At 46.5% G+C, this 15,099-nt stretch overlaps 1 protein-coding gene across 5 annotated transcripts in view; it reads right to left on the minus strand.

Moving 5' to 3' along the window:
• The window catches only part of cm (AP-3 complex subunit carmine), a 117,985-nt gene that overhangs the window by 45,784 nt on the left and 57,102 nt on the right, over positions 1–15,099 (minus strand). For 4 of the 5 annotated variants that reach the window (XM_075880204.1, XM_075880203.1, XM_075880202.1 and 1 more), the window contains one exon: positions 9,537–9,642. In XM_075880204.1, coding sequence (XP_075736319.1) covers positions 9,537–9,642 — 106 coding nt within the window. Of the gene's footprint in view, positions 1–253; positions 1,083–9,536; positions 9,643–15,099 lie in introns of those variants that run through there. The other variant, XM_075880205.1, reaches the window with a different exon arrangement.

Consider the following 15,099-nt stretch of genomic DNA (forward strand, 5'->3'; position numbering starts at 1 on the left):
TGAATGTCCCCAGGAAGGCGCTGTCATCTTCTGCAGCTGTAATGTCAAATTCGAGAAGTGCTCGTGGTAGCGTGTTGCTGTCTTCACACTTTCTACCCGACTTGTATACGATGGTAACATCAAATTCCTGAAGTCGCAGGCTCCATCTTGCTTTAAAAGGGTTGACTGCTGGTCGAGTCGGTATTTTGACATAGAAGCCATTGTGAGTAGCGCAGCTAAACAGGACACACAGGAAGAAACAGACAAGCAAAGGTGCCCACTAACAACTGATTTTATTGAAGGTAGATTTACACCTTTATACACCAACAAGCAGTGCACGTGTACCATCACAACAACCGATATAAATTTAAAGAAACCAAACAACGCGCAAAAGAAACTGAATTTCAGTACTGTACTGCACAACTACTTGCTCTTCACCAGCTTTCCCAATAAAATAGCTTTCAACTTTTCGCGAGTTATTTTTGTCTACTTCTACCTAAGATTCTTGCAAATCAGAATCACAGTTCACAATGCGAGCATACTATGCAGTAGTCAACAAGGTGACTTCTCTTCGTATGATTCAGATTTCTTTTGTGTTCCCTGAGTCTGTCATTGAGGCAGCCCCCGCCTGGCCGATGTAGACTTTGTTGCATGACAGGAGAATCTTGTACACTATGTTGTGGACACACTTAATAAAAAAGTTTTGTTAAAGGGACTGTCTACTGTCCGTCGTTGCTCTTCTGTTTTGTGTTGCAATAAAAAGCATACCATGTGAAGTGTCGAACCTTGCAGCTGTTTCTCTGGAAAAGGCATAAAAATTTTTAAAACAGAATTTTTCTGTCCGCGTTGTGTCTCTTTTCATTGGTGGGATGAATGCCCACAACACTGGTCGGTGCCGTAAAGTCGAAAACTGAAACCGTGTGTAGTTTTTGCAGGCTTCATCAAGTTTGGTTATTATTAAAACAAATATCTTAGTGATCGTTTTAGGCACACACACTTTCTTGTTCTCATAAGTGGCGGTGGACACCGTGGTCGTGTTTCTCTGCCGTTTGCAGGCAGGCATGCAGGCAAGCGAACACACTGCTGGCAGCGCCACCAGGCACCTATTTGAGCACGTGAGAAAAAAAAAAGCAAAAATTGGTTTTTGGTGCAACCTAAAGCTGCCTCAAGTGCATAAAATACAATTTCAAGTTAAACATGTTTGTTAATAAGCAAAATAAGTTTACCTGCGAGGGTTTTTTGTCTTACCAATAGACTGTCAAGATTGACCACATACGCTGTTGGTGACGCTAGCGGTCACTTTTTATCGACTTTCAACATCAAGTAAAAATTATAACTCCTTGTTTCTGGCGCGAAAGCATGCTCGTTGCCACCGATGTGGTGAACAATCTTTTCATTTGCGCCACAATCAGAAAAGTTTTTCCGAGCGGTCGACAGTCCCTTTAAGTGTGTCAAAAAAAACAAAACATTTTTTGGCTTTTTTTGAAGGCTGATTTAGGTGAAGTTTTAGGTAAGTTTTAGATGAAGTTTTAGGTGAAGTAAGGTGAAGAATTAAGGTAAAAATGCTTAATTTGAACCTTAAATACACACCATGATTAATTCAACCAAGACTGTCCAACAACACAGATCACTCTGCAATCAATCACATTCTAAATGCTGAAGTTAGGTATGTGATGAGCCACTGCAACATGATCAATCCTTAACAATATGTTCACTCTGTGTACACTGGACGGAGTCATGTTTAAAGCAGATGGTGGAAACTATGCGGCAGCGCTTCTCGTGCCAACATGTGACGTCATCTCACATGCTTGCAGGGGCACGGCGTGGTTTGCATGGTCCTTTTCCTTTTGCCGTAGGCCCAATTACGTCCTGCTCTTCTAAACCTCGTCATCGGTGCAGACGTCAACACACTTAGCCATGAACTGATCATTGATTAGAACTGCAGAGGCCACGATGGCATCATCCACATAAATGTAATCATTGTACACAATTCACCTTTTTGATTGCACTGTGGTGCCACCGAAGTGGCCACTGCGAGAAACAAAATGTGCGGCATTGGGTGCACGCTGCGTAAAGAAGCTGGACCTAGCTTTTTCCTTTTTTTTTTTTATATCACTGTATTAATTTTTGTTTTTCATCCATGGACACTAGGACTAGGCACTAATGCTGACAAACACTACGGCACGACCAGCAGCCACAATTCTTCCTGATACCATAATAAAGCATTGTATCAGCTCACGTCACGTATAGCCACAGATCGGTTTTCACTTCAAGTACACTGGATGACTAAATGTTTGCTGAGAAACATATATATTATATATAAATTGTGCATTTAAGAGGTGTCGCATTATGTACTGAAGCAGGCCGATGAGCGTCTAGGCTCATTAAGGATTGTTATCTACTGATTTTGATCATTTTATTTAGCACTTCTTACTCTTCATTTATACGAGTAGCATGCTTCATATAGTTAAAGGATTGTTGCAATGTATGTCTTCTCTGCACACATAGACGCTCATGTAGAGAAAGCATACCATTTTTGCAAAAGCCCTGACGGCAGACTCACAAGTCATCTGACAGTATCGGTGGGTTTTTACCGAGCTCCCCTTTGGACCAAATGGCCCTGCCTTTTGTCTTCAAGTCATGCTTCTTGCTAAAAAATTTGCATAACAGTGCATGCACAGCTACTACGTAGCAAATCCCGCATGAAATCCCCAGCAAGCGCTACCAACCGCCTTTAAAAAAGAACACAAGGTGATTTGGCTATCACGTTGACAGTGCGGCTGTCGCACACAGGTCCCGTTAATTAGGGAGGCGATCGCCGGGCTAATTCCAAGGGCCGAAGTATCGGCCACCCGAACCGCACCACGAAAGCGTGGACAATTTAGAAGTGGTCCTTTTTGGCGTGCCAGCGGACGCCGGCTGTGGCCCAAAGAACAAGTCAGAGCCGAGAGTTGATAAACAAACAAAATTATATTCTCAATAATGGCAGATCGAAAACAATACACAAAAATGCACACTCCACAATAGTTGCATACAATATGTCACCAATCAAACCAATCAAACAACGTACTACACAGTACAATCGGCCACTCTCGAAACAACGGACACAGACAACAATACGCACTACAATGCAGTCGCATGCATTGAACAACCAAGACACTTAAAGACTAAAGAGATAGAAAACCTATTCAGTCCAAAGTTCTTGGAACAAAAGTCTGGATGATACTCTTCCGAGAATCACTCACTCAAAGTCCAGCGTTGTTGTCGTTCCGCTGCCCCTGAAGTTTTGTCTTCCAGGAAACCTCGCATCTTCAAATGGCCACTCTCCAAGCTTCAAACTTCTTCGCCGGAACTATGTTGGCTTCACACACGCAGCTGTTGATAGCGGTAAACACACGCTCTTGCCTGTAGCTCGAGCCTTCACCCCTCAGGTGGAAATCCTCTTCTTCTCCTGCTTTGTCCCTACGAACAAAACCTTCGCCGACTACACGGCGGGATACCCTACGCACTCTGGCGCTAACTTCCGTCTTCTCCTGCTTTGTCCCTACGGACAAAACCTTCGCCGATTACACGGCGGGATACCCTACGCACTCTGGCGCTAACTTCCGTCTTCTCCTGCCCTCTCGTCTCGGCTGCTCGATTAAATACCTTCCGCGCGAGATTTCAGAAGGTTCTCGTCATTTCGTTGGCGCGATACGCAGCAAAGGCTGGGGAGACGGCGAGACGGTTGGAATGCCCTCCGCGATGGATGACTCAACCCGGCGTGACCACGCCTCTTTCGTTCTTTTTCACGGCCTTGCTCGGCCGCCGATGTGGGGTGAGGAGGTTCGTCGGCGAAGCCACACTTGCGAGGGGAGAGCGCGCGCCCGGGGAGCCTTGGATGTTTGTTTTCTTTTTTTTTCTTTTGACCTCCCGGCGTCTCTCCCGCGCGTTATCGCAAGAATTTGGCGGCGCGCACATTTTTAGCGCTCGTTCTGTGACACTGCCCCCCACTTTCAGAATATTATCTCATAATATTCAAACCCACACAAACGAGCGCGAACAGTCACCACACACTCTGAAAGACTAACACAAACCGTCGCTCATGACACTTCACATTCGGAATAGATCCTCAATACAACTGTACATTGTAATTCAATTCCACGACACATGAAGCATAGCCACAGGTACATCACTACAACACATCATCACATATTCCAAACAATACAAATGTATAAAGTTCTCTCATTACAACAATTACTATACTCACATCATTACTATACATCACATCACCGAAACAAACATTTTGACTCACTCAACATACAGTTGTGACACAGGACAACAAGAACATTAACACAACATATGGCACTCAGCCCTGCCAAACACATTCCGATTCGACTTAAGCACTTATCCTGTGTGTTTCGAGCTGCGCTTGCGTCCTTTCTTGCGGTGCTCGCTCGATCTCTTCTTGTTTTTCCTTGTTCTTTTTCGGCGAGCCTTTTCCAACGACGGGGTCTGAGGCAGCGTGTCGGCCATCGTTGTCACTTCCGACACCGTTAACGGGTCATAACATTCAACGGGTCCTGTCTGTTTATTTACCAGCTTGATCATGTCTCTACATTTTGCCCGGCTGGCCAACTCCGTCTCCTTTACACTGTGGGTCGGTTGAGGTCGTGCCGACGTAAGTCCAGTTGCTCGGCCCGTGAACTCATTCAACACGATCATCTTCTCATTCATGGTCTCTTGTACCGCGGCTTCACCTTGGGCTCTAGTGAGATCCGTCACGGGCGGCTCCTCCCTTGTATCTCGCGGTCGCTGGGTTGGCGAGGACTCTATCTTAGGGTCTTCTCCCAAACATTCCGGATCATTCGGTCCTCGCGCCCCGTCGATGTTTCCGATGACAAGGTCGTAAAGGGGGGTCGTCATGCAGAAAGCAGTAACCTTCCCGCTGAAGTACGAGGTTTCAACCTCAATCTCTGCTTCGGGAAGCATCCGAACTGTACGGTCAATTAGGCAAACCGGTTTCGTTCTGCCTGTCAACTCACTTTCCCGTACCAAATTTCTCCGCACGATAACAGTGGACCTGCCGGTATCTCTTAACACCGTAATCTTTTTGTCCGCAACTTTTCCAGGCAGCATTGGCATTCCCTTCGTAACACCGGTCGGCTGTTTTGCCATTACAGCACCCACAATAGGAATTTTCTCCCCATTTTTCAACTCTACGAATCCATCTGTGATGGCATTATTACCGGATTTCGGTGCCGCTTGCACACAGGATACCTGGTGAGTTTGACTCGCCCCGTTTCGGCATGCGTCTGCTTTGTGCCCAGTCTGACCACACTTGAAACATTTTAATACCGTAGGGCTCGTAAAGTTAGTACGACAATGGCTCGCGCGATGACCCACTCGGTTACACAGGAAACATCTCGGAACACTCTCCGGTGCACGCTTCTTTGGTTCGGGTGCCAAATTTTTCGAGTCTTCGGGACACTCCTTCTTGACCTTGGCCAAATTAGTTCCACCTTGCGCTTCCAAGAATTGATCAGCCAATTCAAGCATTTCTTCAAGTGACTTAGCTTTCCTCTCTTTCAAGTACAGCGACAGGCTTGGGTGGCAACTAGTAAGAAATTGTTCTCTAATTAGGAGCTCTCTAAGCTCATCGTACTCCTGCGCTGTCCCTGAAAGTTCAATCCATCTGTCGAAATAATGGCCAAGTCGGGCAGCGTACTGCGTAGCCGTCTCACCATCAGCTGGCTTTCCTGTCCGAAATCTGTCCCGGAATCCTTCCACGGTAAATCTAAATCGCTTCAGCAAAGCAGCTTTCACCTTTGCATAGTTGGCTGCATCGGTCGGCGTCAGCCTACCGTACACACTGAGCGCTTCACCACTCAAGCAAGTACTCAAAGCAGTTGCCCATTGATGTTCCGGCCAATTCTGGCTCCTCGCAATCGTCTCAAATCGGTGAAGGTACGCGTCAAGGTCGTCCTTCCTTTCATCAAACGCTACGAGCAGCTTGCTTGGGTTCAAGCGGAAGCCGTGGTCCTCCCGTTCGCTGCTTTCAACTCTAGCTTGGACGGGAGTTTCACTTCGCTGTTGCAAACGGAGCCGCTCGAGTTCCATCTCGTGCTGTCGCTGCCGTTCCCTTTCCTCTCTTTCTTCTTTCGCCCTCTCAGCTGCCAGTCTTTCTTTCTCCAGCTCCAACTTCAATTGCAGCTCTCTTTTTTCTTTCAGCTGTCGCTCCTTTGCCTCTCTTTCTTCTCTCGCCCTTTCAGCTGCCAACTTCTCTCTCTCCAATTCCAACTTCAATTGTTGCTCTCTTTCTTCCTTCAGCTGTCGCTCCTTTGCCTCTCTTTCTTCCTTCTCTCTCGCAGCTGCCAACCTCTCTCTCTCCAACTCAGCTGCTTTTTCTTCCTTGGCCCTCTCAGCTGCCAACCTCTCTCTCTCCAACTCAGCTGCTTTTCGGCTTTGGCTCTTTCGACCGCCAACCTTTCTTTTTCCAGCTCAGCTGCCTTTTCTTCTTTGGCCCTCTCTTTTTCTTCTTTTTCCTTCTGGGTGACCCACTTCCATAGTTCGGCGCCAGAAAGACCCATCTTCTCACCAAGAGCTACTAACTTTTCGAGATCCATGGTGTCTCGCAAATAAAACCTTGCCGCGTGCAAAAAGTATCAGCCTAAATCAGTCTATCGGAACAATCTCCCTGCACTCGTTAACGAGAACACTGAACAACACACCAAATCGTTCCGATAGCACTATCAACAACTCGAGGCTCTTTCTCACTACTTTGGACACACTGTGCACCAAAAGGTCCTGTCGCGGACGCCAGATTAATTGTCGCACACAGGTCCCGTTAATTAGGGAGGCGATCGCCGGGCTAATTCCAAGGGCGGAAGTATCGGCCCCCCGAACCGCACCACGAAAGCGTGGACAATTTAGAAGTGGTCCTTTTTGGCGTGCCAGCGGACGCCGGCTGTGGCCCAAAGAACAAGTCAGAGCCGAGAGTTGATAAACAAACAAAATTATATTCTCAATAATGGCAGATCGAAAACAATACACAAAAATGCACACTCCACAATAGTTGCATACAATATGTCACCAATCAAACCAATCAAACAACGTACTACACAGTACAATCGGCCACTCTCGAAACAACGGACACAGACAACAATACGCACTACAATGCAGTCGCATGCATTGAACAACCAAGACACTTAAAGACTAAAGAGATAGAAAACCTATTCAGTCCAAAGTTCTTGGAACAAAAGTCTGGATGATACTCTTCCGAGAATTACTCACTCAAAGTCCAGCGTTGTTGTCGTTCCGCTGCCCCTGAAGTTTTGTCTTCCAGGAAACCTCGCCGAAGTTTCTCTTCCAGGAAACCTCGCGTCTTCAAATGGCCACTCTCCAAGCTTCAAACTTCTTCGCCGGAACCACGTTGGCTTCACACACGCAGCTGTTGCCACGCGTCTTCGCTCGATAGCGGTAAACACACGCTCTTGCCTGTAGCTCGAGCCTTCACCCCTCAGGTGGAAATCCTCTTCTTCTCCTGCTTTGTCCCTACGGACAAAACCTTCGCCGACTACACGGCGGGATACCCTACGCACTCTGGCGCTAACTTCCGTCTTCTCCTGCCCTCTCGTCTCGGCTGCTCGATTAAATACCTTCGGCGCGAGATTCCAGAAGGTTCTCGTCATTTCGTTGGCGCGATACGCAGCAAAGGCTGGGGAGAGGGCGAGACGGTTGGAATGCCCTCCGCGATGGATGACTCAACCCGGCGTGACCACGCCTCTTTCGTTCTTTTTCGCGGCCTTGCTCGACCGCGGATGTGGGGTGAGGAGGTTCGTCGGCGAAGCCACGCTTCCGAGGGGAGAGCGCGCGCCCGGGGAGCCTTGGATGTTTGTTTTCTTTTTTTTTCTTTTGACCTCCCGGCGTCTCTCCCGCGCGTTATCGCAAGAATTTGGCGGCGCGCCCATTTTTAGCGCTCGTTCTGTGACAGCGGCATTGCGGTCATTTTGTTGATTTTAATTTCTTGTGTGGCACCCTTTTAAAGGCATTACATAATTGTTGTCCTCCTGTAGTTGGCCAGTCATACCTTAAGTATAAGAACAAGCTTAGCTTGTATACATTGTCACAATTACTTGGCTCGTTGCATATGAGCCCGATCGATTGTAGGCTGTGCTAGGTCTTAAAACACAGCCAAAACAAAAATCAAAAGACCGATCAAAGACCGCGGGAAGCATAGGCAACGACGAGTCAACACCCCCGAAACGGAGAAACCAGACCTATCTCAGAGCCCTCGCTTTTGCTAACAGCATAAGCAAAACTAATGGCATCACAGACACAGATCTGGGGGGGGGGAGGCATGATTTTGCTGGCGGGAATTCCCACATCATAGGTGAGGTCTCCATGCCAGGCCAAGCTGTGCGAAAAGTACACACATACTCTATGGACTGTTCACAATGTCTCATAGGGGAGGGGTCTTAAAGTTGCAACATTGCAGTGGGGCTGTTAATGTATTCAATCATTAGGGAACTATGCTATCACTGGCTGAAAGTGAGTTAGCAGCTGGGAAAACACAGCCCCCAGAAATATAACAGGTGCTACGTAGCAAAGTTCAACCATATTGTGCACTGTACAATTAAATAGAGGGACCTCCACCAGTCTGAACTCCAATTAATTCAAACAAACCTTCTGTCCTCTAAGCCTTCAAATAAACCAGGTTCAAATGAAAAAAACTATCAGTGCAAACCAAATGAGCATTTCAATTCACAACTCATGTGTTTGAGGCCCTCTTATGAAGCATGGGAGAAAAGTTAGTCACACAAGTCTAGTGCCCTTTTTCCAAGGTCATTGATGTCCCCATGGTCATTGATGTCCCAACTATAATTTAACACTAGGTTTAGTCAGAGACTCTCCAAACAACTAAATTGAATGTGACCGAGTTTTAGGTGAAGGTATTGTAGCGTCCTAGTACGAATCAGAAGACGACGACACACCAAGCATGAGATCCTCGCGCCTGTTCTTGTTTGCATCTGACTAAATGGCTTCAGATGAAATATATAACTTGTGGTCTCATGGGTTCAATGTCTGTCTGCCTGTTTCCCCGAATTGGTGACGCTGACTTCACCTGATCGCTGTCGCTTCCTGGTTTGCACTTCCCTCAGCCACTTCGCTCGGCCTACAGCTGCCAGGAGCTTGAGCACCACAGTTTTCGCAGTCCTTCCCAAAGCCAAGACAGACATGACCTCTCACCAGGTACCGTCATTTTCGACACAACCCCATGAGCCTAAGGTTTCCGCTCTCCCGCTCCCTGCATGCTGGTTATTAGACTTTTGTTCATCGCCGTAGAGTCAGTGTTCCGTCGTCATAGGTTCACTTCGCAGTTGGCCATGTACGACCATGTCGTTAGAGAAGGATGATAGAGCCTTTTTTTTACATCCGATTAAATGGCTGCAGACGAAATATATAAATTGTGGTCTGACAGTATCGATGCCTGTCTGCCTGTTTCCACAGTACCATGCAACGGTATCTGCTCCCATGAGCACAGAAAAAAACAGAGATAGCTTAAAAAGCAAACATACTGTTTTTCCCATTGTCTGCTTGGGTCCAATGCTAATGTCTAGTCGGCCACCGCCTGCCTCCCGGAAGCTTATCTGGTGCCGGACATAGACAGGAACAGCCACCACACTGCGTAGCAAATGCACAGAGGTGGACACAAGATTTATTAGTCGCGCTGGGTATACAGGACACATTACCGGTGTCAGCTTGCAAAATATGAAATACACGTGCGTCTAAGAAAATGCTGAAGAATACACATCTTCATTTGTTTATTGCCACATTATACAGGAATCTGCCACGTATAATGATTAAATAGGCTTTGCAACTTAAGGGGAGACGCTCCTCGAAAGCACTTTTTTTTTGTTATTCAACTTAGAGCTTCAGAAATTGGACCACTGATGCAGTTTTTCCTCCTGATTCCAAATCTGTAATCAGTTTTTACATAAGTGCAATAGTTTGGGAGTTGTGTTTCAAGTAATGGTGAAACTTGATAAGTTTTCCGGGAACTTTCGCGCATACTAAATGTTCATGCAGAGAGTTGTTCAATGGCTCCTTTTGCTCCCTATTAGCCATAGAGTGCCGATATCTAGCTAGAAATTGTGCTCCAACTTTGAAACTATGAAAAAAACATCTGTGTAGCAAACTACCCTTTTTTTTCCACTCGACCACCATTAAATTTATTAATAGATATTTACAGCTGATAGGTTGTGCTGATTCAAGTAGATATCGGCACCCTACGCACTCTCCTCAATGTGTGTGCCAAATTTCGTCGTCGTATGACCATTCTAAGTGCCCGAAACACTTCCCGCAAAAAATGCAAATTGGCCAAAATTGCGAAATGAGAAAAACGCGTTTGAAAGTTTGAAAGTCTGTATTTACAAAAATGAAAAACGCAGTAGCACGAAACTTGTGCTGAACACATACACACATGTCCAGAGGGAATATCAGTTGTCTAAAACTCTCCAGCACCGTAGGTTTTCCCTTCCCGGCTGGTGCGGCAGGACTCTTCCACCCGGGCCCTCTTGGCTGCACTGCGACGGTGTGCCCTCGCCTCAGCGGTCTGACGCACATTCATCTTGTGCATGCGCATGCTGTCTCGGCGGTCGCTGAGGGTAACCAGGGCCTCCGAAGGAAGCACCCCAAGCTCTTCCAGCACCTTTTCAAAGCTCGCGTGGCCCCGGTTGAACCACAGGACTGCAATGGCTGTGGCTGTTTCCACAGCAGTCCGGGAAGCAAACCGGGTCTTTGGACACAGCAGCCATATTTTGCTGTTCAGGGACTCGGCCGCGTTCTGTGTCTTGCCGTGGAGGCACCGGGCAAGCAGCTTCGCATCTGTGAGACGCTTGTAGATTGGGAGGACTGCCAAACCCTGGGCCTTGGTCAGGAGGGGGGTGTGGCACGGTGCAGGCTGGCCCTGCGCCTCAGCACGTCGGTGCTTGCACCACGAGTCTGGGCCTGCAGGACAGAACTTGTGACTTCCAGCACCGTCTGTTGAGCACGAGTGCAAACATGAGGCCCATATGGCAGTGTACATCTTGTGGACATTTCCCCGATTGTTCACAATGGCCACCTGAAAGTAAGTTTGAAGCTTCTGGATGGTGGTCTCCTTCAGCTTCTCCCCTCGTGGAAGTGGCGTTGGCAGCTTCCGCAGGCCGGTGCCCAGACGTTTCGCCACGTGGTTGGTGCACTCCTCTTTTTCAATTGGAGTGTCAGGGTACACGTTGGCATCACAGACCCCGTTGTAGGCCTTGCTGTCTCCATCGCTTAGGAAGATGGTGAACCGCAGGGGTGTCTCATAGTCCACAGTCCTCTGCCAAATGCGCACTGCAGCTTCGGCCTCCATGGCATGCGAAGAACAGTCGCAATTCTTCTCACAAACGGGATGATGAAACGCCTGCCATGTTTCTTCATCGCCTCCCATGTCGTTATGCAAACTGCACGCCAGGCAGAAGTTGGAAAGCACTTCATAGTCCAGGCACAAACCAGTGTCCAAGGACACTACAGTTCCCACACCATTGTGGCTTTTGTGGCCTCTTTTTTGCCATGTGCCGTCAAACATGACTGGCACGTCACTGTTACCAGCCACCTCTTTGGTGACGCTGCGTGCCCTTTGCATGTTTTCACAGACAGCCTTCACTGCCGCACTGTGAATCTTTTTGCCGATAGCATGGAAGGTCTTATGGTGCATAGGGTTTGGCAATCCAACTACTGCACAAAATCGTGAAAGTTGCTCATGCCCGATACCGACGGCACGCGCTGCAAGCACCACTTTCAGGTTCACGGCAAAGGCGTCACGCGAACTCCCGCTGTCGTAGCTTCTGCTTGCACCGCGGCCGCCATCTGACGCGACCCGCTTCGACGAGTACGCGGACGAAAGGATGCTCTCCGAGCACTCCGCATTCTCGCAGTGTAGCTCCAGAAACGCCGAAAGGCCTTTCCGCTTTTTATTCGGTGCCCGAACTGCGAGTTTACTCTCGTGACAAACGGGGCATGCCGCGCCTGCGACGACGGCCGTCAATGCACCCAACTCGCACAGCACTACGGTTTCGGCACGATCGGCATTCGGCCTGACGTCGTTTTCGAATAACGCGATCTTTTTCTGCGATGCACTCACAAAATTCACTGCAGCGTTGATCTCGTCGTCGCAGTTGCCATGGTCGACGTTGCCGTGGTCGATGTTAGGCCTACCGGCCGCTGGCCCGTCGCGGACATTTTCGTTGGCGGTGGCTTTCTTGTACGTCCTCCGCCGCTTCCCTCTGAACTTGTTCTTACTTCTGTATTTCCGATGGTCGGCAACGGCCTTTTTCGGGCTTGCCATCGCACGAAAACAGCGAAAAATAACTCCGGAAAACAGTGAAGCGAACTACGGCAAGAAAACACGGGTGCTGTCAGCCAATGGCGGCCCTGCGTTAGTGGCGCGCGGTTTGAAACGGCGGGAAAAGACTGTTTTTGTTGCTTTTTTTTTAGATTTTTCGTGAACGTACGAGACTTCAAGAACCGGGATCGTGGAGAGTAAGGACAACTCTACACGAGCCAGCGGCCGCAATATGGCGGACAGCTCTCTTCGCGGCCCCGCGAGCACGCGAACAGCAGCCCGTTTTGTGTAAATTTCGTGATGCCGCGCGTCACTGCCGCTCACTCAGACGCGTTTTTCACTGACTTCTGATGCTTATTTCGCTGTGATATTTTCAGATGTCAAAATATAATGTATAAAGATGATAAAGCAACAAAAAACAGAAAAGGTGAAATTTGGAAAAAAAACGCGACTTTTCGACCCGCGTCTCCCCATAAGTGGCAGTGAGATATATACTGGCATATAGTCATGCAACTGTGTTGTCTTGTGTGGCATTAGGCATACAATTAACTAGGCTTGTGCAAATATTTGAACAAGTATTACAATATTATATAATTCACATGTAATCCCTAGTAAAGGTGTTTTCAGTGCAGTGGGGAAAAGCCAAACCCGCCTTGCCATGAAGCCCCACTTCAATATTAAATGAACATAGTACCCTCACGTCAAATCACCCTTTATTAAGTTTAAAGGCTTATTAAACTGGTTTATATGCTCTACATAGAGCAAATATTGAAACCTAACATATTTTGCAGGTTATAACTTGCATTCTACCAAAACTCAAATACTACTACTATTCAATGTCGTTGAACTTCCTTTAAAAAAAATGGCATATGCACAGTCCTTGTTTCAATTTTTTAGAAATATTGCACAGGTTATTTACCTCATGACAAAGATGCCCATTTTTCTTTAAAATGCGTGATAGACTCAAACCTCATTATAACAAAGTTGCATCTTGCAGTAAATAGGTTCGATATATCCAAAAATTCATTATAAAGATATATTCCTAGCACTAGGTCTTACTGCAAAAGTACTCTTCATTTACTTTGTTATAACTGATATTTCCTAATATTCGGGCTCATTATATCAAGGTTTGAGTGTATATACTATTCGAACTCGATCATAAATTATTTGACCAAATCGCTATTCACTTTGAACCTAAAGCTTACTGTTTACACAAGTCTAACGTTAACGTTCAACAGCCTCGTGCTACATAACGAGAGCCGAGAATAAAATTGATACTCCTAAGTGCACGTTAATTGCTTTCCATTTATAAATTGCAACTTTATCCCCCCAATCAATGCAGCTGACTGCACCACCCTTATCAATGCACGAGCAGTGAATTTTCCTGTGTAATTTGTAAACAAATTCGGCCATGTATTCATCAAAGTTTACATCGAAGGGCTTGATTAGTGGCACGTGAGCACTACTCTATTTCATTTTTCAGTACTGCGTGAACTTTTTCGGTTTTCCTTCAAAAAGGCAACCAGGCGAATTTCAGCAAGCAATAAATGGTTTATCCAGAGATGACTTGAGGTGGCCGACAACTTCATAACTGACAATTTAAAAATTAAAATAATAATCAAAACATTGTACAAATAGAAACATATGTTTACTTAATACTTAGTGATGATAAATTTACTAATTGTAGGCACACAGGAGTACTGCGAGTGTGCAGTTCGAATGGTTTCTCTAAATCTCTGGTTTTTTTTCAACGCTATGTCAAAGTTAGCTGGAACTTCCCCGAATGCTTTGCATAAAAGGTAGGATTTCAATGTAGTGAACTTTCCATGTAGAGAAGTAAAATGTCGATTTTACAGATTTTGCAAATGTCAAAGTTTTGCTGTATAGCTAACAGCCATTGGGGCACAATGCAGCTTAGCAACAGTTGAGAGTCGAATAGCTGTAATAAAAACATTACTTGTTATTTATAATAAATAAATAAAAAAAACATCAAAGGCAATCGTGAAGAATTGTAGCACCACAATAGATTAAAAGGTTTTTAATGTGGTGCCTATTAATTAGAAAAAAAAAACGAATAATTCGAATGCATTCTCTGGTCCTAGTCATCACATGTAATGTTTATGGCATCAAACTCTCATTGATTTGCCCACAGTTGGCCGCAACCCGGTTAATTCGGATGATTCTTGAAGCCCGCCAAGAGTGATGCGCTGCAAATGTGCAAAGCAAAAGAGGAACGAAAACAGCATTTGCGGGCAACGATACTAAGGCAGCAGAGTCTGCATCATTATGAGCGCAAACTGTATGGTAGCGACGGTAACAATAAGCTCAAAAATCACTTGTCACAGCTCAAGAAGGAATACCATATTTACTCGCATAATTTGCGCACTTTATTTTGCGATTTTGGGGCCCCGAGAAGGGGGTGTGCAAATTACGCGGGGATTTCGCGAGCGCACAGGAAATATTGGGTCACAGTCCTTACGCACCCAGTATATACATTCAGGAAAAAAAAAGAAGGAATAAATTACAGCACAAACTGAGTGTACTTTGAAAGAATTAGCGCGTACTTTAACTAGTCAGATCCGGTCACGCACGGTCTGGCGGGAATCACTGATCGTGAAGCCCGATTGGGAATCGTCGCAGCTGCTGCCACCGCCCTCCCATAGCGCTTCGTCCTCGGTTCCATCAAGCGTGTTTGAACACCCCATCTTCTTGAAGCTCTTTCGACAATACTGGGAGAAACTAGGTCCCACGACAAGGCGATACCAGAAAAA

The sequence above is a fragment of the Rhipicephalus microplus genome, chromosome X, assembly GCF_043290135.1.
Source record: "Rhipicephalus microplus isolate Deutch F79 chromosome X, USDA_Rmic, whole genome shotgun sequence".
Classification (NCBI taxonomy): domain Eukaryota; kingdom Metazoa; phylum Arthropoda; class Arachnida; order Ixodida; family Ixodidae; genus Rhipicephalus; species Rhipicephalus microplus.